The sequence below is a fragment of the Brachionichthys hirsutus genome, chromosome 9, assembly GCF_040956055.1.
Source record: "Brachionichthys hirsutus isolate HB-005 chromosome 9, CSIRO-AGI_Bhir_v1, whole genome shotgun sequence".
In the NCBI taxonomy this organism is placed as follows: Eukaryota; Metazoa; Chordata; class Actinopteri; order Lophiiformes; family Brachionichthyidae; genus Brachionichthys; species Brachionichthys hirsutus.
In genome coordinates, this window is record NC_090905.1 from 3,739,543 (window position 1) to 3,765,635 (window position 26,093).

Below are 26,093 nucleotides of genomic sequence, written 5' to 3' on the forward strand. Positions count from 1 at the left end.
TTGGTGCTGATGTCCTGATGATGTCTCTATGTCTAAGTCTATGTTATGTCACCATTTCTAGCTGCTGGTAAAATACATTTTAGCTGGACCTTTTATTTCTTTTTACAATTTTGGGCTATTTAACATTTAATGCTTAATCTTGTTTTTTTTTTTATACATTAATCATTTTAATCTATTTTAGATGTAATAGGATTATAATTGAATAATTTGATGCCTGATAAATAAAATGAAGCAAAGGAAATAGTATTCAGATATTTTCAACATTAATACTTTTAGCTGTTTTAGATGGATCTAGGTGTGGCACTTTATATTACAAAATGATAATAATATGGTAATATGTGATAATTAAGCTGTAATGCTAAGTAATAATTTGATATCAAGTGTTAGCAGTTTGGATAAGAGTAGACTGCAACTTCTGTAACAAGGCAATAAGATTACAAAGGGTAATAAGGAGGAGACATGCTTAAAGAGTGCTGTAGGAGACTTAATTTGGCAATTACTGCTGAAAAACTGTTTTTACCAAAAAGAAAATACAAAACTGAATCCAAGCTCTTCCAAATGTTACCTGATTTAATCTGGTCTGTATTAATACATTTTAAATCATTCATTAAATCCTACTTGTCTTTTTTCTAATTAATATTATAATATTCAAACTAATTAATTTAACTCAAAATTAATTAGAAGAAATTACGTTAAATTTAATATCAACACAAAATATATGGAAACTTGAGAAACATAATTTTGAGCAGCCGTGTGACAATACAATTATATAAATGTAACAATATTTCTTTCAGTGTAGTTGAGTTCTGGCAAATAAATCAAATTGTGCTGATAAGCTTTACAATCTGAACGAGATCTCTCAGAAAGCTTTAAAGACAGGAGAATTACATTTTCTTCAATATTTTAATACGTACATTGAAATCATTTTCAGTCAAATTATGGCCCTTAACTCAAAATCAGCACTTGCTGCATAGCGTTACATAATAAATACAACATTTTATAAACAGCTTTATTACATATTTCAGCTCAGCTCGGTTTTTACTGGAGTAATGGCCCTTGTTTTAAATCGTGCTCTCAGCAAAAACTGTTTTTTGTTCAAGTGAATTTAAAAAGAAAAGTATCCAATCAGAGAAATACTTGAAAATTGTTGGAAGAGTTGGGGAAAAGATGACTTTTAGACAGATCTGGACCAAGGAGCAGATCCTAAATGTACACCAAGTACACTAGTAGCCTTGATGGAGCTGTTCTGTCTCCTAGTTATCCGACTACTCATCTGTTAATACACTGTTATTCCAGAGCTGCAATGTAGAGTGAAATAGACTACGTATGCAACTCTAGCCTCCTTAAATAGTCTTTTCCTTCTTTAAGCCTTCTCATTCTGACACCGCTCACTTTGTTTTCCTCTCCGTCTACAGTGCCCCCATGCCGTACTTTGTGGGAGTTCACCTCAGTCTGCTGGAGGTATGTGAGTTAACCTGTGGGTTTGTGTGTAATTATATACCATTTTACTGAATGGCTGTATATGCTATATTATATATATGCAGTATTATATATGCTCCTGCAAGCCCACCTCTATAGGTGCAAATGCTTCCCTTTATATTAAAAGTTACATGCTGATGTTGTTCCCTGTTGCGTCAGATATATAAAGAATAAATTAAATTTAGACAGGAAGCCAGAATAAATTTACGCTTAGCTAATTCTACACCGGTTATGGCAAATAATTTGAGTGCACAAATTTGCTATGAAATATTTGAGATTGCAGTAAGACAGAATTAAAAAAAGGATGTAAACCCCCCCCCCCCCTACATTTTATCTCCCTGTCTTGCTCGTGTGCATTCTCATCTAGAAATACAACAATGGGGGAAATGCAGAAAAAGTATCTGCAGACAAAGAGCTTTTCGACTTCATTGTTAAACCTTCTGTGTTGGTTTGGGGGGGCCAAGCTGTCACCAGCACTGCTGTGTGTGAATTCGTGTTGCGAGCACGTGCACACTTGCACTTGTGTGTGAGTTTCGGTATGTAAGTGTGCGTGCGTTAGGGCTATTGTGTGCAGGAAAAATGTATATGTTGTAATGCACGCGTGTTTACGTGTGTGTGTGTTTATGTGTGATATTTGTCTGACAGTTGCGGCAGCGCCAGTATTTATCCCACTCTGTATCCGTGACAGACCCCCTTTCCGCCACTACATAATTAGTCCAGATCAGCATGTGAGCCTCCACTGCACAGGCTGTCACAAAAGTGACAAACTAGAAATTCACACACTATGCTGCCCCCCCCCCCACCACCACCACCACACCTGCCTGCGTCCCGCACCACACTGAAATAATTGTTGAATTTGTCGCCATCAGGATGCACGCAGCACAGCGCAGCGTCGCTGTGCTGTTGTTGATGCATGAGGGTTTTCGTAGACCAAGATGTTCCTCTCAGAGCCATTCTTCATTGTGCGTGTGTGTTAGAGTAAAGATGTTCTAATATTTGCTCCCCCCCCACCCCCCCACCCCCACGCACCATTTGTTGCCATTAATCCTAACGAATGTGATGACAGTGTGTTTTTGAACGTCGGGTGCAGGACTGATAGAGCTCTGTCTGGAAACAACCTTTCAGGTCTGAGCTTCAGGACTTAATGACGACAAAAGAGATTCATTATTATTTAAAAATCTTAAGACGTTCATGATTCTGCCAGGGTTGAAGAGCAATTGCTGTTAATGAAAGATGGATTGAAATGAATTATTGCAAGAACATCTGCATGCAAAATGTGACTTTTTTTTTGGTCCTCAGAATTACAGGTTGAGATTTATTCATCAGTTGTTAGGGAGTGATTAGAATTCGGTTTGCGTCTTTACTGACACAACCCGACATCTCCTTCCTCAGAGAGTACGCTGCCGGTCGCTGGAGGATGTTGTTATTCTCAACGTGGACACCAACACCCTGGAGAGTCCCTTTGATGACCTGCACAACCTGCCCAGTGACGTGGTGAGAGGCGCACACACACACACACACACACACAGCGGGTTTGTTTCTCCTTCTTACACATCGGATCTCGCTTGCCTAAACACACATTGCGCTGTCCTCATGCAGGCGAACGCACACACATGCAGAAACTTGTCAAAGTGTGGCTCCGTCCCCTCCCCACATCATTAATGACTGCAGCACTGGCTCCTCAGATTGTGGCTGTCTAAAGTAAACTCCCGCCGCGCCGCGTGACGCTTGAAGGCGAACAGCATTCCCCGACCATCAGAGGCTTGTGGGAAAATGTGCAACTCCCTTCCCTTCATCTCCATCCATTCTAATCATTATTTCACAAAGTCTTGCGTCTCTGCCTGCCCACTGGCACGTTTCTGAGAACGAGAGATGGGAGGGAGGGAAGGAGGCAGAGAAGAGAAGAGAAGAGAAAAGGCAGAGACGGGTGATCTTCTAGGGGGAGAGAGTGGGAAGAAGGGGGCCAATTACCAGTGTGGGCAGTGAAGCCACCTGCCAGTGCATCGTCTCTTTAATTAACAGAGCACTGACGCCGGTCAGTACTACAGGAGCGTCACCAAGGCGGCAGGGTCACTTACACATTTACACACACGCACACACACACACACACACACACACACACACACTCTTGTCTTGGTTGATGCAGGAATCTGTTTGTTTAGCTGATATTCTTGGGGTGTGTATTAAAGCTTCTCCTCCTCCTCAGTCAGCAGAGACTATGGACCCACTATTGCCCACACCGATAACGGACTATTCTCAGGTTCCACGGACTTCCTGCTCCACCAGCAGTTTATATTTCAATCCTCTGCCCGGCAGCATCCAGACTCGCTCGTGCGCCTCCTGAATTAGCGCCGCTCAGCCTTCGATGGATGTTGTTGTGTATATTAATATCTCCTTACGACCTGCAACAATGTAATCCTTTCTTTAAGCCCGTTTGCCTACCTGCTTTACCGCCTGCCTTACCGCCTGCATCGCAGCCTGGCTGCTGGAGTTTCATGACACCTGCCTTCCCTCTTGTCTCTGTCTCTTCCACACTACTTACACCAGCCTGGACGTTCTTTTTTTTTTGCACCCGCTGTTCGATTCTCATGCCTGTCTGGCTGAAGCACCTTCCTCTAACTCCTTGCCTGCTTGCTTTCCTGCACCCAGGGACTCGAGTCCTACATTAAACCGCAAACTGAGTTTGTCATAGAAAGGAGTCAGGGCTTTTGAAAAGCGACAGAAGCGGAGAGAAAAGCCTTTGTCTTTGCCGTGTGATAAATTAAGTGGCAGCCTCAGAGCCTTTTTGCTTTGATCCCCCACTCACCATCTTTCCTGACTAATGACAGAACGTAGCCCACATATCATGTCAAATTACACCACCTGAAACTGAATCTTCACTGGCATTAATGCATTTATCGCAACAAATTGTTTGTTTTTTCAGTCCTGTTCCTTTTTTTTTTTTTTTTATCCCATCTCCTCTCATCTTTTCACCGGGGCTAGTAGATTAATAAGAAAGCGAGCAGGTACTAATTGAGTGGAAATCCAGGTCTCGTGTTAGTTTGCTTGTTAGTGATGAAGACGTGCCACATGGCATTTGATGTTGCGTTTACACACATGGAGATGTTTGTCAAACAGAGGCCTGGGATCCCGATTAATGCCGAGCCATTCTCTGAACGCTGCACGTTGTTTTCTGTGCTGTTAAAGCTGCTCTTTATTTCTCTGTATTTCTCATCCTAACACCGGCTACTTAATGCTCAGACTTTATGCGGTGCGAAAGTTCTTACTGCAGAGACCTATGACGTAATTATTATTCTCACTTAAAAGCCAGCATCACGTTGCGTGAATACGTAAAGGCCGATATGGATTCAAAGGTAAAGGCCACAGGCGATTCTTGGACGTATTTTAGGTCTGCCTCAGAGGAAAGACGAAGCACTCTGCGGTTGATTTAAGCCAAACTTTAGAGATCCGTCTAATTATGGCAGCGCAGGCTGTGAGCACATGTGGACTCTATTACGTGGCTCGGCTGACCAGTGGCCGTGCTTTTAGCAGGTTCAGAGTTCACAGTTGTCCTGAATTAGCCATCCTCCTTCAGACAGGACTCCTACACTGGCTCCACTAGCGCCCGCCCCTTAATGGTCTTTTCCCCGCAATTTCACACTTAATATTTTAGATTTATTGACTATTAGAAACGCTTCCATGCCAGTAGCAGTTCCGTTTAGAAGAAAACGGAAAGATCTGAATAATAGACTAATTGGAAATGGGTCAAAAAAGGATGCAACAATAATAAAGAATAAATTTGGCCCCCCCTTTTTTTATGTCGTAAACAACGTATGAATCAAAGGCCCAACTTTAGCTGTGCTTTTGTTCTGGATGTTTCTTTTTAAATGTAAATATTTCTTCTTTTAACAAGTATGTTTTGTAGAAAATATAATGCGGATCAAATAAGTTTTCTGTTGCCTTATATTTGAGTCTGTGTCTTTTTCTGTTTTCAGCAAACATTGCATATGATTGGAGAAATTGTCTTTTTATTTTTACATCTTGTATTTTTAGCATATTTTCAGATTGTCTAAGTTGAACTGGAAGTTTTTGCACATTAATAAATCATACTAATCTCTGAGAAAAGGTGCTTTTGTCAGTAAAAATCAATATTTTGACAAGCACATTGTAAAGAAATACTCCAAAAAAAGGGGGGGGGGGGTGGTCTGTGGTATTTCCTTGGAAGATCAAGGTATTTTTTGTTTCTTATTCCGAGATCGACAGTTCCTCTTCTGCACAGATATTGTGCTGATAAAGTTATAATTGGCTTTTGGTTGGTGGAGCTGTTTACTGCGCTAGTCATTAAAAGTATCCAAGAATAGCAAATTAGGAGTCTGTTAATTCTGAAAACAAACATTGTGTGACTGAATCAGATTTTTATTTGATCCTGGCAATTGATCTCAAACCAATGAAGGAAGATTCTTTTTTCATGTATTATTCCTTCTGTGTCACACATTCAAGGTGTGGCGGCGCTACAATGCAGCTCACATCTTTATTTCCAGATGCTCTTTCACATCACAGCCTAATTCCTTCTCTTCTCCTCCTCTTTGCCTCGCGCTACTTTGCTGACACCGTGTACCCATACGTTCCTAGCCTTCATACATTTGATCATTTGTATTCCCAATAAAGGGGGGAATTTACAGCATGCACTCCTACTTCCTGTATTTCAAGCCTTCATTTGGAGGTTTACAAATGAATGAGGGGGTTGCGGTTGTGTCTGTGCGCCTCTCCTGAGATCACCTGGCACACTTAATCAAACATCGCGGCTTTAATTTGGTGTTCAGTCTCCGATGCTCCCACAAAAACAAACATCTACATCATCGTCTTCAGCGGCGCGCAGCCGACAGCAGGCAAACACTCGCACATACAGATGCACGGGCACAGAAGGCAGATGTTGTTGGCCGGGAATGTTCATCAATGCCATTCAGATCTAGTTCAGGAGTAAACCTCTGCTGCTCACAGGTTTCCAGTTTGTCCGTCACATCCCGTCCATTTTCCGTTTAGGTGGAGCCAAGCGTTTCACTGCTTTGGTGTCTTCCAAGTATAATCAAGTAAAGCCCCTCGCGTGCGCATCCAGCTGCACGGCAGCCCCTTGCATGGAATGCGGTTACTCCACCTCGGATGCATGCTGTAGTATTCCAGAGGCTGTCTGCACCATTGAACAACAATTGCAAAGAATCCGCTTTGCTTATGCGGTTGTGTTTATACCAGAATTTGCTGCCCTTCATTACAGGCGTCTCCGCGGCGGTTTCGCAGCCATCCATTCACTTGTGTGGATTTTGAAAGCTGCACTTCAGTTTCACATTTTCGACCGGCGGCTCGCTCTGGATTAGAAGTCAAAAAGGGAGCGGAGCCTCACCCACTGCGTTCGTTATTGAAGTGAGAGATGACATTTAGCTGTAGTTAATTATGTATGCAAAACTCAACCGCTCAGCTGCTATAAGAGGTCAGCTTGACAAAGTAACCCCACACCGGGGAGAGTCTCATAGCAATGAGATAGCCCTATTAAAACACACACACCCACGTGTGTGTGTGCACAGGCACGCATGCACAGACACACGCACACAAACTTTGTTACTTCATTGCTCCTTTCACTTTGCCTCACGAATGTATTGCTGCATTTTTTTAGCAGCACATCATCACGTTTAATGACTAAGAATTATATGTCACTACGTCCTTTAACGTTTTATCTATTCTGGTATTTTTTCCCCACTTTTACACACGTATTTATTTCATAATTTTATTTTGCTGATTTAATATTCCCCACAATTTATTTTGCTATCTTTCCAGGAAATAAAATGTGATTTTATGTGGTTAGTTTTAATAGATTGCACTCATCAACTTCGGTAATATCCCTATTATTGTGCAGTTTTACCATAAGACTGAAAATAAAGATTAATTTAGAAGAAATCCTGAAAGATCTAATATTTGCTTTAAATTACAGCAGGGAATGCCTTCATGGATTTCAACTTGAATGCACATTGTGTACGTGCGTGAGCGTATATGCCGTTGCTTTGTGAGTCTTTGTTCAAAATAATGTGCGTGTGTGTTTGTGTGTATTGGTGTGTGTGTGTGTTCGGTTCAGACTGCAGCACATCAAAAGAAAGTGGGAGATTTTCATAACTATTTTTTTTCTTTGTAGTTCTTTAATTGCATCCCCATGGCTTTCTTTCCCTGGACAGTAGCTTAAAGACAACATTATTTTCTGTGAGAAGAAAACCCAACTTTTTATTTATTTATTTTTGAACAACAGACAAGTGTCAGGGTCGTTATTTGGAAGGGTTTTTTATGCTATGGTGAAGATTTAGAGGGCAATTTCTAAATATATATTCAAAGTTTTGTTTACAACTTTTTCTTTCTTTATTCAATTCATTCAATTTCTCAGTTACTCTATAATGATTCACCTTTTGTCATTTTTTGTGCTTTTTTTGCTGTTTGTAATTCTGCTGTCAAATAAAAGGAGCAGATAATTTCCAATTTGTAATTTGCAGCAATGACCACAGGTTTGACATGTTTAGCGATCTGATTATTTTTGCACTTTGCACTGAAATATAGTCCAATAGACAATGTGTGAGTTTAAAAAAAAAAAGAGCTGTAGCGGTTACTTCAAAGAATTTTGGATTTTTTATTTTATTTTTTATTCTCCAGAAGCTGTTGCCTGAATAAAAAAATGCAATTCTTACATTATTCTCATTCAGGATCCACATGTGTGGCTCTCTGATGTTTTTATTTTGTGTAATAGCTTTGTTAGTACACATGCATGTGAGGACGTGCTCAATCAGCCGCACGTTCACACATGTGCCTGGTGTCGCCTACGGTGGTATCATCCCTTACGCTCAGTCAGGGATGATCATTGCACCTGCTAATTAACGTCTCCAGCTGGAGAGTTAAATGGAGATCTGTTCTGTGTCTGACCTTTGACCCTATGCTCTTTATGTGACACACTTCAAATGCTGTTTGGGCCTGGCTGGGCCGGGTCTTAATGAGGCCCCGTGTCTGCCCTCTGTGGACTGTGCGCTTTGGATGCCCCGCTTTCATTGCCGACCATCTTCCCTTGATGTAAATTGAAAAGATCACAGCTATGGGGAGAAGACCTGTACTGGAAAGGCCCCTCTGCATAGATTATGAATATCATAACTCAACACTTTCTCCTCCAACTACCCACTCCCCTCTCGCTCTTCCCGCCGCCCCTTCCCTGTACAATGCTATACGGTAGTTCTAATTGGACCCAATGGGGGACTCACTGCCTTTGATCTCATCACCGCCACTGTGACTTTACACTAAAAAATGTCACTTCCAAATTGGGTTATCACCTGTAGAGTCTGGCCTTCCCTCTGATGCTTGTACGCATCTCGTTAGCTTTACTCAAACTGTAGAAGTTAATTAGTTTGACAGAGCCATTAGCGCGGCGGCATACCTAATGATTGTGGCGTCGGTGCCTTATTCAAAACCCAACAACTAAATATACATCTCTTGTTTGATGCTGGATAGGAAGAAACGCACCTTAGACTATTCTTTGCTCTGCTGCTCACAGTAACGGTACTCTAGTATCTGTTGTGCGCTTCTGTGTATTTCTTATGTGTGACACCGTAATTTATCACCACATGTGACCGTTCTTGGCAGTGAGGGAATGTCTGCCTTTAAACTTATCACTTCATCAGACATTTAACTCGAGTACTGGAAAACAAAACACATCTGAGGCGGTGTCCCCACCTCATTAAAATTATTTGCTCGTACCCATTTGGAGTTTTGCAGTTCAAAACTCTGCCATCCCATCTTCGCTCACAGTCTTTGGGGTATGCCTCCCTCCACTTAGACTGACATTTTTGCACGCTTTCATTCTCCCCCTGAATTAAAAAAAAAAGGATGAAAAAAATCAATAAAAAAACGCACATAAACATGAAATATTAATTCCAGAAAATCCTTTTACATAAACATAAAAGTTCTTTGCACAATGAGCGAATATGTAGATGACACTTGTTAATTTAGCCACGATAAACCTTGTGTTTGATGCCTGGGAGCATTTTCAGTGGTAGCGTGGGGACGTTGTGGAGAGCGAGGAAGCCCAGGGGAGAGGAATTGACGCTGTTCGTTTTGTCTTTGTCCCAGATTAAGACTGCCACTCTCCGTCTCGATTCCTCTTCTTCCCTCTCAGCCGCTCCGTTTCTTTTTCCGTCCTTTGTGCGAGATGTGCTAATACTTTGCTTCTCCTCCCTTAAGTCTTCCACATAGACTAATTGCAGATGCCAGACCGCAGTATTCTTCGCACAGCATGGTGCGCCGGCCACGCCTGAATTAAATGGACCCGATCGAATTGTGATCACATTACAAATGAACTCTGGTCATTTAACGGTTGACTCGCCTCATGCTTTCTTCTTCATACCTGCAAATACTGCTGCTTATTAAAGCTGATAAGAATGATGGATAGAATTTGTTCTATTTCTTTACAGACGTGGACAATTACATGAACGTCTGACACCGACTCAGCAAAACATTGAAATACGCAGTTCAGTCTTACTGCCAAGAAAAAAAATAAAGAAGCTTAATTGCCCTGTTCTGGTGGGTTGATCAGTTTACTATTAGTGCATGTGCAGTCACTTTTCTGTCTGTGCTCAATCAGAGCAGTGAAATGAGGTATGACAGTCTTACGTAGGTTTAATCCGTTCTGTTCTCACACCCGTGAGCGAGATATTAAATCCTTATCAGCCGCATTTCTTTGAGCAGCGCTCTTTTTTATTTATTTAACGTGTCTTATGAAATGATTGAGCACTTTTAGCTAATTACATGCTGACAAACAGTAAATCATTGTTCAGTGAGGAATTATACTTGACCTCGTTTTCACAAATTTTGATTGAAAAGTAAATTTATAGGTTTTTTATTTCTCCACCTTTTGGAATCACAATCAAAGCCCCGACCGAGCCGTGCTCCAGCGATCGAGACATTCTGTGCAGCCCAGTCAAAGTTCGTGCTTTTGTGCTAAGCTGGCACAACCCACACAGAGAGCAGCAGGCCTCGCGCTACCTCTGCCTCCTCCTCGCTCTGGCGCAACACAATCGGACTTTCTGCTAAGCAGGTGAGGAGAGCCTCTTGACAACTTCCCTCCCGGACTCCCCACGGCCCCGGTAGGCCGGGGTGAATCTTTTGTCATCCTAAAACAAGCTCGGGCCTGCTTGCTCCTCCACTCCCTGCTTTGAGTCCTGGTGGCAGATCCAGGAGAGGGGAAAGTAATTAAAGACATTTTTATGTCAAGAGTCCCTGTCTTGAGGGAGTTCAGGTGAACTGAGGAGGGCAGGGGAAAGCAGGAGGAAAAAAAGAAATGGAGGGAAAAGGTGATGGGAGGAGAGCGGGGCTGGCAGCATAAAAAGAAAAGAGAGGGTGAGATGAAGAGTGGGGATGCGAGTTTACATTTCCTCTTTGCTCCCCCCCATCCTTTGCTCAATTAGCAAAGCAGCAGGTGCTCTCAGTAGCACAGCCGACCAGCTTGGAAAGAAGGCTGAAGCATTTTCCTTTCTTTCCTTTCACTTTTTGAGATGACCTGCAAATGTGATACTTCACACCCACAATGGGCTAGCTGTTTCCTCCACCAATTTCAGAGGTGATAATTTAACTTTTACCCCTCCATCCCTCCTCCACCCCCTCTAACGCTTTCATTCTCCCCTTCCCTTTTTGCCTACCCAGGTGTCTTCTCTGAAGAGCAAGCTGAAGAAGCAGTCAACAGCCACAGGAAGTGGCGTGGCGAGGGCCTTCCTGAGAGGGCAGGCCGCTCTGTTTGGATCCTACCGCGATGCCCTCAGATATAAACCCGTAAGGATGCGGACATTGTTTATTTCTCTTCCACTTATGACCAAGTTATTTTGAATTGATTAGTTATTAATTATAAATGCCAAAGATTAAAAGTGTGAATATTATACATGAGAATATTCTTCTTAGCCTGCGCCGCATGCCGGCGCGCTCTCAGTTTGGGTGAGGTGAGACATATTTCATGAGTCTGGTTAGGCTGGGGCAGTTCTGACTGGATATAAAAGCCGTGTTTCAGCTGCAGCGTTAGAGCTAAGGTGGGCCTGTCTGAGACGCTGAAATGTCCGAGGAAGCAAAAAGAGTTTGGACGTTCCCTTTGAAGATCCCTTTTAGCCACCTTTGGTGTTTTACTCTCCTTTACAAAGCCCCCCTAACATTTCTTTTCTCAAACATTTCTGCTTATCAAGTCTGAGCCGGAGCACAGCAAACTACAGCATGTCCTGTTTGTCAAAGAGCGAAGCCTTTGTTCCTTTGGCTTTGAGATTAATTGGACTTTGTGAACTCCTGGAGTCAAGATGCTACATTATTGATGCTGCCTCTCCTTTCTGTGTATACAGACAGTATACGAACAGACCGCCTCCCCTCTGACACAAGCAGTGAGACTCAATGGATGTGTGTGTGTGTGTGTGTGTGTGTGTGTGTGTGTGTGTGTGTGTGTGTTTGTGTGTTTGTGTATGTCTGGGCACAATATGCATTTCTCAGTTCTCTCACCATGTTGTCTTTTAGGCAGGATCTCCGCAAAGAGTTACCACACGTGCACACGCAGGAGTGTGTTTGAATCTGCCATCCCAATCGTACTATTGATATTCCCTTTGTTCTGATATTTGTGGAATATCAGATAGTTATTACTCTGAGCTGAGGATAAAGACCTTCCGCGACGGAGCTGAGATTGCTGGATTCACAGGCCCATATGCTTGATCGGGAGGAGGAGTGTGGATTCCTGGAGGGAGCATTGCTGAGTTGTAAATTAAATGATACTGGAAATTGATAATGAGTCGAGAAGCTTTCAGCTGATTAGAAAAAATATTGTTCACTCATCCATTTCGGCTTCGACGCTTCCTCAAGTGCCAAGTGCTTCTTTTTGGCTCGGTGCAGAACATATGTCAGGAAAGAGAACCTGAAATAATCAACAATGATCATGATCTGATCTATAAAGGGCTCCGTGGTGTCGGCCTAGGTTCCTTCACATATTGATAAGCAGCAAAGGCTTATACATTTATATATTCTCATGTGCTGCAGTATTATTGCTGCACAATTACACGCAGCTATTTGGAAACATGTTTTAAGCATCATACAATAATAATTGCAATTTATCCATATGCATTTTTTTTTAAAGTATTTTATTAGTATGGTTGTGTTTGCCTTTGAAATAAGACGATAATTACCTGCTACTTGTCGTCAATGCTGGGAAGATAGCCGATAATTTCACATCTTTAACTTTAAAAACGGTATAATTGGTAATTAATGCACTCCTGAGGGTAAGAAGGGCTGAGATGTAGTAAGCAAAGATGGATCATTTAATACTCCAGAGATGTTTTTAGATTTGCTGTGTTAAAACTTGTAGACTTTTCTACACTCCTCTGAGGTTGGATGACGACAAGATGTAAAAGCCGACAGGATATTTGGTTCGCTACTCTAATCTCTAGTCATCTTTGTTTTGTTGAGGATTATTGGCTGTATTTATTGGCTCTAAAGTCACTATTCTGTAAATAATAATTAACCAATCCTCTAGTCGCACACCCCCGGGTTGCTTTCGGGCCACAACAACAAACAAACAAGTATAACCTAGACAAAATCACATATAGATGTAATGCATTCATAGAAATATGTGTGTAAAAATAGCTAACAAGTACTGCACATGTTTCATTAATATTAGTGCTGCATTCACGGACATTTAAAAATACTCAAACTGGAAGCTTTCTTGTGCCGACCCTCTTAAAACACTTTCAAGTAATGCTCCTGTATTCTTTTAAGGACGTCTAATCTAACTGGTAGTTGGATTGCAGTCACGCTGGCGGTTGCCATTTTGTGCAGCCTAAAGTGTGGTCTGAAGCTGCAACAGTCAGATGCTCAGCTGATTAAACTGCAACTACAAACTACTTCAACTTCGGCTTGTACGAGAAAATACAACTTAAAAACTTTTAGTGATGCAAGTGGAGCAGAATTCCTAATGATGTAATTTAGGCCACTGGTATGATCCGCCCATCCGTGAAAATGGGGTTAGTCCCCGGTGTTGTTAGGTTGTTTTTATGTGCCAGACTGTGCTCACAGCCTCAAACAGACAAAGCGCATTGTTTTACACTCGGAGAATTTAGAGCTTCATTGAAATATGTGAGAATTATGTTAATTATGAGGGAACGTAAATCGAAATGTCTGCGGGCCTGTTTGTGATTGGCCTGCGGTGGTTCTGTTGTCATCCTCCGTGTATATAGCTCACAGGCCAACCCGGCATGATGTAAGAAAGAGTAATAATGGGATCATGTTTACAGGGGAGTTTACTGGGACACCGTCTTCTGGTCCGGGGGAGATCGTATGTGGGGAACTGTTCTCTGTTATTTTGCTGCTCTTGTCATCCTCCTTCCTTCTCTTTCCTTTCTGTCTCTCTTTTGGACTCATTTTCCATTATCACGCACCTATAGCTCACCAATGAGGAAGTCATTTGAAATGCGTCTTGATTACTGTAGAGACATTTTTTTTTTTACCTGTAAGTCCATAACGATATTAGCATAATGTAAGCCCCTTAGCTGCCTCGGTTCCTCGGGTATATTTCTGAACTGCCGTCAGTAGAGGTTGGTATATACCGGTAAGGGAAATGAGCCTAACCTAAATAGTGTTCATCATTTTCTTTTGTCAGTAATATCTCTGTGGACTTTCAGGGGGAGCCAATCACGTTCTCAGAGGAGAGTTTTGTGAGCCATCGCTCGAGCACCACGAAGAACTTTCTCTCCGTGGCTGTCAACCTGCAGCTCTTCAAACAGGTACAAACAGCCGTCTAGACGTGTGTGAATGCCTGTGGGTGATTGTTTGTCCTCTGATTGATCCAACCCTAGAAAGACGTTTTCAAGATCCCTTTCTGCTCCGCAAACAATTAGCGGGGGGGATTTGAGCAATTAGGATCCCGAAAGGGGCCTGGGTGGGTTCTGGGTGGGTTCTGGGGACCTCTAGGAACAGTTTACTGTGGTTATCACTTGAGGTACAGTACATCTTAACGCCTCTTTGTCTGTGATGAATCTTACTGTGAAAAATCGTGTGAAATTTTATTCTATCTTTAAAATGTATGCTTAAGCCTCAAAACAGCCAAAGATGCGCTGAAGCTGATCCTCGGGACATTTCTGGATTCATTATTGTCGACTACGAGATACTCATGTTTATACTGACTGTATGTTCTGTGGATTCCAGGAATGTTTTTGCATGATCCCAGGATTTTCCCTGAACGCCACCTACTTGATGTTTTTCTCCCAATCCCCTTCAGCAATACTAAACTTCCCCGAGCCGAGCAGAGATGCCTCTGGCTCTGAAGAAAATGTCTTATCACCCTCTGAATTTTTCTCTGCACTCTCTGACCCCTGATGGGAGGGTGATTTACCCCCGAGAGTTCCAGCGCAGCGACCCTCAATCAGCCTTTTGTTTCTCGGGACATTCTGCACCGTCTATAATTTTCCCAGGCTGAACAGATTGGGAGCAACAGTTCAAAGCCTCCATCCATCCGGCTGACTCCCGCCTCAGCGGTAGCATTAGGAAACAGACCCTTATCTCGACATACTCCTCTTCTCCAGCATTGGGGTTGGAGTGAGCTTATCTCTTTCACTCCTCTTTGGACTGAAGTGAGAGAGGCCAGCGGTCTGCGTGAGCTCTGGTCTGGCCATGACCCTTACAGTATCGGCTACCAAACCCTACTCCACTCACACGGCCACACACATGCATGAATTAATTCCAGTATGCATAAGTAAGCTGCTTGTTTTGAACTTCAAAGTTTTATACCAACCGTTATTATATTTTAAGCCTTTTATTCTGTTATGCATCTATAAACCAATGCTGTCAGTGTCTTGCACATTATTTATAGCTCTGTGAATAGGACTGATTTCTTGTTAGCATCCCCCCCCTAATTACGGAACATAAATAGCAATTTGCCAAACACAATGAGTAATAGACGATGGCTGCATTGCATTTGTCATATTGTGCGGACGCACACTACATCATATTATCAGTGACACTGCAATGCATCCGAGTGCGGTAGTCACATTGTCTGACATGAAATGTGGAGTAAGGCAAATTAGTTTCTGTGCCTCGACACAAAAGGAGAACTCAAAAGGTTGTCGTCTTTCAACCCTGTTTTCAGATTAATCATCACACAGATTAAGCATGCATCTCAACATCAATAGAAGATTACCTGGAACAAACATATCGCAGAAAATAATAAGGCATTGCATTTTTTTTTTTTTTTAATAAAGGTAAATATTTTCAAATATTGACTGCTGAAACAACAGTGGTTAACTTGTTTTTTTACATCCTTTAATTGAATTATTTAGCTTGTGTGTTTTCCCCGTGCTCCAACTAAAGTAAACAAATGCCGCTTTATTTCCCAATGGGATTATTGACACAGGGGAGCCACAGGGCGCCGTGGGCGACCGTTTCTAAGCTTGTAAACAAGCAGGTGTGGCTGCTCAATTAAAACGCGACCAATCAGGATTACAAAACCAATCAAATCTAACGCAGTGATCATTTCCCTGGTCATATTCAAACCATATTACACGCATCCTGTTGAGGCACAACCGGAGTATGAGGTGGCGCCGTCTCAGCTGGAAATAACATTTCAACAGCTAATTTTTGTTTCCTTTCTTTTTAAATTAGCTTCTTTTTTAGAGGGGTTTAGAGTATGTACGACGTTGTTTAAGTAAACATTATAAATACTCGATGAGCTCAATGGCTGAGTGGGCAAAGAGTTGATTATGCGCTGTCACTGCTTTGATATTGTTTTGGATAAATGCACCTAAATCATAAAAAGGAGTTGCACTACTTTGTGCCTCTATGTGATGCAGACATCAAGCCAACCCAAAAGTGACTTTGCACATGAAATGTCAAGGTTTCAGATCGTAGCACCCTTCGGTTCTATCGCTGGACGCCGTCCTTCCCGTCCTCCGGCCCGTCCTGCATTCAGGGCAGAACGGGTGGGAGAAGCCCTCCGAAAGAATGCGTGGGGAAAGACTGCGGACATTAAACTGCTTCCTATCAGCCATCCTCAGCCCCTACACACTTACACACTCACAAGGCTGTCATGTGCGTATTGAGCTAGCACAGACTCATTCGATGGAGTCTCCTTCTGTTATTGACAACACTAAGCCAGACACTGTTATATTGAGTCCGTCCGGTGAATCCGTTCTCTGATGATTTACTGCCAGGAACCTTTGTAGACAATGTGCACGCCATCAATCAATAATCATCCGTCATTCCCGGTGTATATTAATGCACTAGCCGCTCCACTTATGGAAAGGGGGATAAGGTGTATCCTTGAAAAATCTAATTATTTTTTCCAATCTGATGGTGTGTTTGTCCGTCCATTCCAGCGGGTCCACAGGACTCCATATTGCAGTGTGTAATATGTGTACATGTGAAATACTAATAAGATGTGTTTTCACAGCTAGATGTTGGCCCTTGAAGTCTCAGGTCAGATTCAGCTTGTTTGGCTTCTTTCTTATTATAGAAAGTCAGCTGTTCTGAGTGTTTGCACTCGCTCTCCTTCATTTCTAACCCATTTTCTGTTACATTCCGCAGAAACTAGTTCTAAAAATAATAACAGTAACGACAATTTCACTGAGGCCGTCCGTGAAATCTTTGAATAAACCTCTTAGAATAAACCTCCATTGAGTCCTTATCCCAACCTACCCGTCCCAGACCGCTCTGAACAACCTAAGTCAATGTGCTGCTGGTTACCAGATGGAATAACTCTCCGGCGTCGGCTACTAACTCATCAACAGGAAACCAGATGACATGCAGACATGAGGGGATGGAGTCGCGTCCAAGTGTGGACCTGTGCCTGGATCATTTCAGCATGTTAGGCTTGACTTCATTCGTACAAAAACGTGTTAAGAAAAAGCCCAAATGCTTTCATGATAATGGACTAAATTTGTTTTTCATTTATTCAGGCATCATTTCCTGTTTTCTTCTCGCTCTTTCTTTGTGATCTCTCTCTCTCCCTCTCTCTAACTAGTCTGTGTTGCGTGTTTTGTGTGCGTGCAAATTTGTTTATTAATGTCCACGGTGAGGCAGGTAATCCGGCCAGTGTGTGGACGGTTGGGGGAGGAAAAGTGAGGCTTTTTGTTGATTAAATGCACTAACCGGGCTGGCCCAGTAGCGTTGGTTGGAAGCCGCAGTCTCACCTCTCATTAAAATGACCTAATGATGAGTTTCCCACTCTCCTGGCCGGAGGAGCTTGTGGCCGCGTTGGACGCTGGTTAGTAGGCTGTCCCCAAAGACGTTCACCCTCACGCAACCTACACTGCTGTCACACTGGGGGCACTTCCAGAGGTGGGAGTAGGCTTGTTATTGTGGAGAAAGTATCTGACAAGTGTATCTATAAAATTAATGTTATTACGCTCTTATGTTTACTAATTATTCTGAATGACATTTGCTGCTGTTCTTTATGTAAATGAAACTGATTGAATAAAAAAAAGAAGTTTCACATAAAAGTTGAACACAAAGACTTAAAAGACACAAAGCAGCCTTTTTTCTTTTTTTTTTTTTTTAGCACTTCAGCCAACGTCGACCCCACATCTTAAAAAATGAGACGCGTACTACATCGCAGCTGCGTTTCTTTTATATGCTAGCAACTTGCCAAGACCAGCCCAAGGATCTCACTGGAGAGTATTATTTTCATGCAGAGATTTTCTGATATTAAAAGTGATTGGACAGGAAACGAGCAGCAACTCGGGGGTCAGTGTGGTTGGGTTTAGCTAATAGAAAACAGTGCACCATGTGTGCGACTGAGTGATCTACATTCACATAACATTTTCTTCATGTTCGATATTTAAAAAGATACCAAAACCACAATTACAATAGTCAGTCGCTTAGCCGGGGCTGTAAACAGCTCCGAGGAGGCACTAAAGCTCTTGTGATGTCAGTAAAACTAAAATTAACTATTGTACTAATTATAGTATAGCATTTATATAAGCACATGCACAATTTTCTGTTAGTTTTTACCCCCCTGTCCTTTCCCCTAATCCTGCTTTTATTTGGCAACAGGAACTATAAAAATGCAGAAAATGCATCTCGAGCTTCGACGTGTAAAAGTGCTGCTATGTCATAGTGCTAATGAGAAATGTTGAGGTATGTGGGTGTCGTGCGTGTGATGGCTCGTACTTGACTATTTATGCGACTTTGTGACTGCGGCTGTGAAATGTGTACCTGTCTTGGCTATGAGATCCATGTGTACGAGATAGATTTTTATGTGCTCCATGTTACAAAGAGAGGAAATGAAACTTCCTCATGTCTCAGACAGTGTGCAGCATGTAGTCTGCTGCCCTAATCCCTCACCTGCTCCACATTACCAAATCCCTATTACCTGCAGCCCACCTAATCTTGGGATGTAGTTTCTGTCAGGTAGGATTAATAACGCCCCACTGTGGCCCGTGTGTTTGACCGTGTGTGTGTGTGTGTGTCTATTTAAGTGTGTCCACACACACATCCCCCCACCGCCCTTCTTTAATAAGCACATTGTAATTTATGGTTGCAGTTCATCGACGGACGGCTGGCCAAATTGAACGCAGGCCGCGGCTTCTCCGACGTGTTTGAAGAAGAGATCACAGAGGGGGGCTTCTGTGGAAGTGAGTAGTGCTAGACCTGTCTTATCAATTAGCCACATTATATTTATATGCCATATATCATGTGGTAGGAAGCAGCGCTTCAGTAAGATTTAACAGCAGAGCACAAAATTGGACACAAAAATCAAAAGAAAAATGTCTAAGAGGTGCCCATTAACCAAATGTACTGCGTCAGTTATTCAAAATAATATACTTACTGGGTTGGTACTGGAAGAACTGAATTTAATCATCAATGTGTAATGATGATTGAATTAAATTACGTTGTGAATTATGCCCTCAGGCGACGCCTACCTGGGTTGAATTTGTTTGTTTTTATATTTGCCGCGTGCTCCTTCGCTGTCATATGCGGTAAGCATCATCAGAAATGTTTAAACGTCAACATGTAAATATGAATGTGGCAACAAACAAACAAAAAAATACAGAAAAAAGATGTAATAATAACTGGCAGGATTGATATCAGAAGTTTGAGATCCCACAGGAACGCTTCAGGTCTGTCGTATTTACAGGACAGGAAAAAAGGAATGTCATCCACATGTTGCAGCTAATTATTCATAGTATTATTGGGTTCATCAATGCACATTCTTGCTGTCGGACGCAATTAGGTTGTCTAGCGTAACGCTAAATACCACAGAAAGGCCTCTGTTATAAATCATTCCTGTCGTCACACGTCCATCACTTACATTACAAATGTTAATTTGACATAAAACCCGCTTTACAGAAGAGGACAAAAGGGATAAAGGAGATAAATGACTTTTTATCACCAACATTATCTGGTGACATTAACTCCACTATATTTGTCCTGTTCAATAAAAAGCAACCTTAATGCAGTATTATGGAGTTTAAAATCTTTAATTCATATATTTCCTGTGTTTGGTGTCCTCCCAGGTAACTCAAGGTCTTACCAGCAGTGGATGCACACTGTGAAGGTATCCACGATGTCCTGCTCATCATACCTCAGGCCTTTTATCTGCTGCTTTATTTTATGTTTTGCTTCATTTTTTTTCCCTGAGTTATATTTAATTGAAAGTGTGATTGACACGACTCAGCGTTTGAAGTCCTGGCGTTGCCTTTGCGAATGAAAGGGCTTCCTGGATGTTTGGATCCAGCGCGACTGTGTGTGTGTGTGTGTGTTTGTGTGTGAAGCGGCGCGTGTGCGGCAGGACAGTAGAGACGGACGGGGAAGGGAGACAGAAGTGATTTGACGTGACAAGACGTCCTCCGACATGACGTGTTGATCTGGCAGCAAACACGGGGGTTACTCTGCTGAACCGACCCGAGAACACAGATCTCCCCCTCCTCCTTCAGCTCCCGTCTCTCTCCTCCTCTCCTTTTCCTATCTATCTCTCATCGCCTTCCTCACTCTTCTTTAGATGTGCTCCTCCTTCCTCCTTTCTCTCTCCTCTTTCTCTCTATCCCCCCCCTTTCTCTCTCTCTCTCTGCACGCCGTCAGCTAAGGCTGAATTAGTTCTCTAGAGTGCTCTTCAAAGGTTTGTTAAAGTTCACATCTCCTGACTGACAGGGATCTATAAGAGGGGCCTTCACCTCGGCCCCTCTCCTCTTCTCCCTCCTCCGACTTCTGAAACGCCGCCTGCCATTTACTCTGCTCAGCCGTTTAGCCGACACTAAAGACCGAGAATAGAAGAGTGAGCCGCCAAGTAAGAGATGCCGAACGCCGCCGCGATACGGAGTCACGCAGAGATAGACTGAGAGACGTCACGCGCCATCATGTCAGTCTCAAAGCACCAAAATCAATCACGCACAGTCCCGTCCATTGCTCTTAAAGTACTTCTAAATAAAAACCTCAGCATGCTGTGAATCACGCGGCTCATCACTGGTGCCTTTCATTTTTAAATGGAGGCTGTTTGACAACATTTACGACTGTGGAAGGTGTTTTGGATGTTTTATTCTTTCCAAATTAGCCCTATAGGACTGCTGTGATGTAAATACTACAGAAGACGCTATTTTTTTTTTTAAAGGACTGCACATCACTGTGTGACAAAGTTGTTCAAAAACCAGCTATGAAATGATCAAACTGATGATGAGAGGGAATCGTCTCCACATGTTAGGCTTTATCTGAGACAAAGCTGGGGCTGGGCTGGGTAATAATCAAACATTTACTGCCTGTTTTGTGTGCATATATGAATATTTAACATGAAAAAAAAATAGTTTGAATGTGTGAGGAAACTTATCCAAAATGCCTCTAAGTGAACGACTAACTATTTTGTGTGTCTGTTAAAGAGAGGAGGGGCCTTCATCAATACAGCTGTGACAAAGGTACGTTCATCTACAAACCAGCAGTGCAGCCCGTCTTCTTCTTCTTTTTTTCTCCTCCAAGTTCTGAACCGAGTCCGGAATTATCCCATTTAAATAGCCCCCAAGTGCCATTTCTGTTTGAGCAAACGAGTGTTCTTTATCTTACAATTAATTTGTTTTAAAAAAATGCTCTTATTTTGTAAGACAGTGGAAGGAATGGGATGTGTTGGCTGAGCGGCGCCGTGGCGTTCTGCGCTGTACAATAGGTGGTCAGGGTGCCCTTTCATGTTATCGCCTCCTGTTCGTGTGTGAGGCGCTCTTATCCAGCCTTTTGTCTCTGTGTTTTTTGCCACAGGGATCAAAGAATTTCTTGATGTTACATGAAACCAGAACTGAATGTTAATGCGACGCAGTTTGATTAGTAATCTGTGTGTGTGTCGGGGGTGTGTGTGTGTATCGGTATTACTGTGGGGGTATCTGTTGTTTATCCCTCCTAGGCCAAGAGTCATGCCAAGAGGGGCATCCGGGACATAAAGGGCAGACTTAAAGTGAGGGTGAGCAGCACGTACCTTCACACTCGAAGCAGCGTCCACACACACGCGCACACACACACACACACACACACACACACACACACACGCACAGTTCCTGGGTCCACAGACAGACACATGCCTCTCTCATAGAAACAGACAGGAAGGCTACTTTACATGGAGAGTTTGATTCTGACGCCGCAGCTTTTAATGACTGCTGAAGCCTGCTTAGCGCTTTGTTCAGGGCTGTACATTTTTATCCGACGCCCCCCCTGGCTACGGCCTGTCATGTCATCCGAGCCGCGGCCCCTCTTTCTCTTTTATTGTCTGCATATTTCATCAGTGCGCCTCTGATTTCCTCAAAGCTAATGTAACGAGGTGTATGTTTCCATAAGCCTGATGGATTTGATAAGGCAATAGCAGTTTGATCTGTCAGAGGGATACAGAGGAGCAAGGCCGCTGATGATGAACAAGAGGAGTTTGCAGCATTCTTCTACGTGGATGCACGTGCACACGCACACACACACACACTGTAGATGTGATAGAGGGGTTGAATCTGTTGGATTTCTCGTGCATTCATACATGTATAAATACATAAATTAGTGGAAGTTCCTCAGGATTACCCTTAATCTGCGTTGCGCAAACAAATTCAAAACAAGCTCAGGAAACATAGTTTCTGTCGATGTATTTGTTAAATGTTATCGTCCAAACTGGCCGATAAAAAAATGGATTATGATTGTCTAGTTTCATGTTTTAAAAAGCACCAGGGATTTTCTAAACAGAAAAAAGAAAACTGGACACTGTAGATTTAAGTCAGCGTCACTCAAGCACAGGAAAAAAAGGGCATAAAGAACTATTATCTGTGGATTGGAAGAACTGTGGAGTATTGCATGAAACAGACGTCTTTAGAAAGAGGATGGATTCAGCGTATTGAAATACTTTGTCTCTGAAGCATTGCGGTTGATTTATGTGTTTAATAGTTGTGAAGAACAATGTGGGAAAATGAAGAAGTTACATCAGGCTTTAGATTCATGGCACTGTTAGAAGGATCCATTCAGTGGATTTGATCAGGAAGAACAATAAATATAGAATTTCACCACATTGATCCTTGAAGATTTAGAAATTGCAACAAACTGGACAACTAGTAGAAGAGAACATCGGGTGAGTTGTCATTTGGCTCCTTCAGATGAGACGCATGATTATTCAAGAAAGACATATTTTATAGTGTGTACTGTGGTTGACCTCTGACACAAATCAGCTCAGATTTACCTTCATTGGGTCTCAGGAAGAAGAAGAAGAAGGGATGACGGTCTGCGGGGGGTCTCCAACCAGCACTAAGAGCCTGTCTCCAAGGAGACTGCAGAAGATGAGACGGGTATGAGGCACATGCATGGACATACACATGCACATCAGTAAATTAGTTAACTACATGTACTGAGACTGATTATACCAGAGCTCAGTTTTCACCTCAGCGCTCTTTCAGTCCACTTTGTGTTCTCCTTTCTCCCTTTCCTCTCCATTCAAAACATCATTCTCCTTTTATTTCCGTTCATTTCTCCCTCCACTTTCTTTCTTTTAGCAGCTCCTGGAAGCGATAGTTTGTCAAGGTGCCATATGTAATGATAAGCTCTTTTTTTTTTATTTCAACACGCTCATGTTGTACATCCAGTGTTTTCCTCATAACAGCACGGACAGTAGAAGTAGCTCATTTGCTGGTCAGCATTTCCTCTAAAAAATTTGCTTTGCCACCGTAAGTGGGTAGGATGTTTGCAGAGCTGGCAAATATGTGCACACAAAACACACATTATTCCATAGTTTTACCTCAAGAGAAACATCAGAGAACATCCCATAGTAGAGAGTAAATGAAAATGTACATGTATATTTCTTGGTGTAAGAAGTTTAGCTTCATCTAATTGAAAAGAGACACTCCTGTGCAGTATTACACACATGTATACAGCCTCACTGGTACTAATTGCATCTTGAATTTCGTATATATATTTACACTGTGTTCTCAGCTGGAGCGTTTCACTTCTTTTTGCTTAAATGGACGCGCCTGCAACGCACTCAGTGACATTTCGGTCGCCGTTATAAGCAAGAAGTCGCATTAAGAGAGCTTTGGCTGTCTCTAATTATGAGCATTGTGTTTCCTGTGTGTGATGAGGCTGGAAAGTCATGGTGCGGAATGAAGGTGTGACTGCAGGGGAGACGAAAGCGGCAGCAATTAGAGATTTTCTAAAGGCCTGCTCGGACACCCCCCACCCCCACCACCACAGCGTCCACATACACAAAGAAAAGGCCAACCCCGACGCACACACATTAACAGTTTACATGCAATTGATGTGCAGACACACCCACAAACACACACATGCTCACACCCCTGTCCCTGCCATTGAGGCCTGTTCATCGCCACAGTAACGGGTCCCTGGAGACCACTGGAGGAAGAGACGGAGGAGGACAGAGGATGGCATGTCCCACAGCCCTGGTTGTGTGTGCGTTTGTGCATCATATAATCCACGATGTGCTCGTCCCACTCCTCTCTTTTCACATTGACATTCTTCACATTTTTATCGCTTGCAGTCGAGGTGTATTATTTTATGACCTGGAAGTTTACACGCGTGACATCAGGGTTTTTTTTGTTTCCTTCTGTCAACTGAAGCTAAAACTGAGAGGCCAAGAGAGGGTTGATAATTTATCGTCTGTCACCCCTTCAAAATATTTAAAATTAGTTTGTAACTAAGGATCAGTTATTTTTAGTGTACTACTTCTCTTGTACTGCAAACTGCAAAATAACCACCGGGTTGACTCAGCAACTCTTGGAATCAGATTAACAAAAACTCAACATTGTAAACATCACAGATCAAACTGCATTAGTTCCTTTAAGACACGCATTGAAAGATATATGATTGTTATTTCTTATTTAGATAATGCTTATATATATTCCACGACTCCCTGCTTCCTGTTTACCTGTCTGGTCAAGTGACCAAGAAAGGCTGATCCACCTGCTGTATAAACTAAGAAGCAAAAACTGTTATCTGATTAAAGACATTCCATCCCCTCTGCATGAAAGGAGAACCTGACACATTTTTATCATTCATCTTTCATTTTTTTTTGTACACCCCTCTGTGTCTGTCCTTGGAAATGAAATAGATGATCCCGGAGTAGCTCCCTTAATTAATCATGGCAAAAATAATCTGAGTTATGAAAGTCATTTTCTATTTGATCAGCCAACACACACACACATACCGCCAAATTGAAAGTGCTGCTGTCATTTGCGTACATATTTCAGTCGTATCTGGCAATGTGGGTGATTTGTTGTGTTTGGTGAGCTTGTTGATTAAGAATGTAGGAGTAATCCTTTCATTTGACAAAAAACAAGACTGAATTGGGCCGCTGACTTCTCGTCTGATACCGCAAACAACAGCCATTGTTCTGGCTCCTCTATGGTCTTTTGTGTTTGGAGCATCGTCGCGTCTGTTTTTGAGATTCTGGCTAAGATTTTGTATATCTGGTGTGTTTTGCGTGTTTTATGTGCCGTTTCCCTGGAAGCACCTGCAAAACCAAAGTGCATCCGCACCTCAGCCGTTTTTTACCTGAGCATCTCGTGGGGCGTGTGCTCCCTCTCTCTCTGTACACGATCACGCATGCATTTAGCAGTTTGCCTCGGGATGGGAACAAAAGAATGACAGCTGTTAAGAGCGCAGAGGAGAATGGCGGTTGGGACAGTGTTAGAGACGATGACAGCCAGCAGGCTTGTGGCCGGGCCCGGTCCCAGGCTCCGGACCCTTCACCTGGTGACGCCAGAGAGGTGCCAGTCCAGAGGAGGGTGGAGGTGGGGGAACATAGAGCTGGCAAAGATGTAAAACAGCAACAAAGTCAAATGGATACTCAAGTGTGTGTGTGTGTGATTTTACCACGAATGACGATCATTGGTCCCCTGATTTCAAACACACTTCTGCTAAAAAGTTTTTTTTTTTAATATAATATCACTTAAGATGGAGTGTAGTTTGTTCAGCAGCGCCAAAAACATTGTGTGCCTGTTGTGTTGAGTACAGAAGATGAGCAAATGTGTTTGGGTTTTTTTCCCAAGTAAAAGGGATTGTTAATCATTTATAAATAAATAAATAAAAACCTCACACAGTGTGTATTACAGCGCATGCGACGCACGTGCGTTATGACTCATAATGGCTTTTTTAATGTA

General features: G+C 42.5%; 1 protein-coding gene across 1 annotated transcript in view; it reads left to right on the top strand.

Moving 5' to 3' along the window:
* dennd1b (DENN/MADD domain containing 1B) overlaps positions 1 to 26,093 on the top strand; it is an 82,649-nt gene that overhangs the window by 50,561 nt on the left and 5,995 nt on the right. Inside the window, exons 12-20 of the mRNA XM_068743414.1 lie at positions 1,416 to 1,461; positions 2,872 to 2,973; positions 11,176 to 11,301; positions 14,172 to 14,273; positions 19,025 to 19,115; positions 19,998 to 20,038; positions 21,351 to 21,386; positions 21,863 to 21,919; positions 23,181 to 23,270. Coding sequence (XP_068599515.1) covers positions 1,416 to 1,461; positions 2,872 to 2,973; positions 11,176 to 11,301; positions 14,172 to 14,273; positions 19,025 to 19,115; positions 19,998 to 20,038; positions 21,351 to 21,386; positions 21,863 to 21,919; positions 23,181 to 23,270 — 691 coding nt within the window. The remainder of the gene's footprint in view (positions 1 to 1,415; positions 1,462 to 2,871; positions 2,974 to 11,175; positions 11,302 to 14,171; positions 14,274 to 19,024; positions 19,116 to 19,997; positions 20,039 to 21,350; positions 21,387 to 21,862; positions 21,920 to 23,180; positions 23,271 to 26,093) is intronic.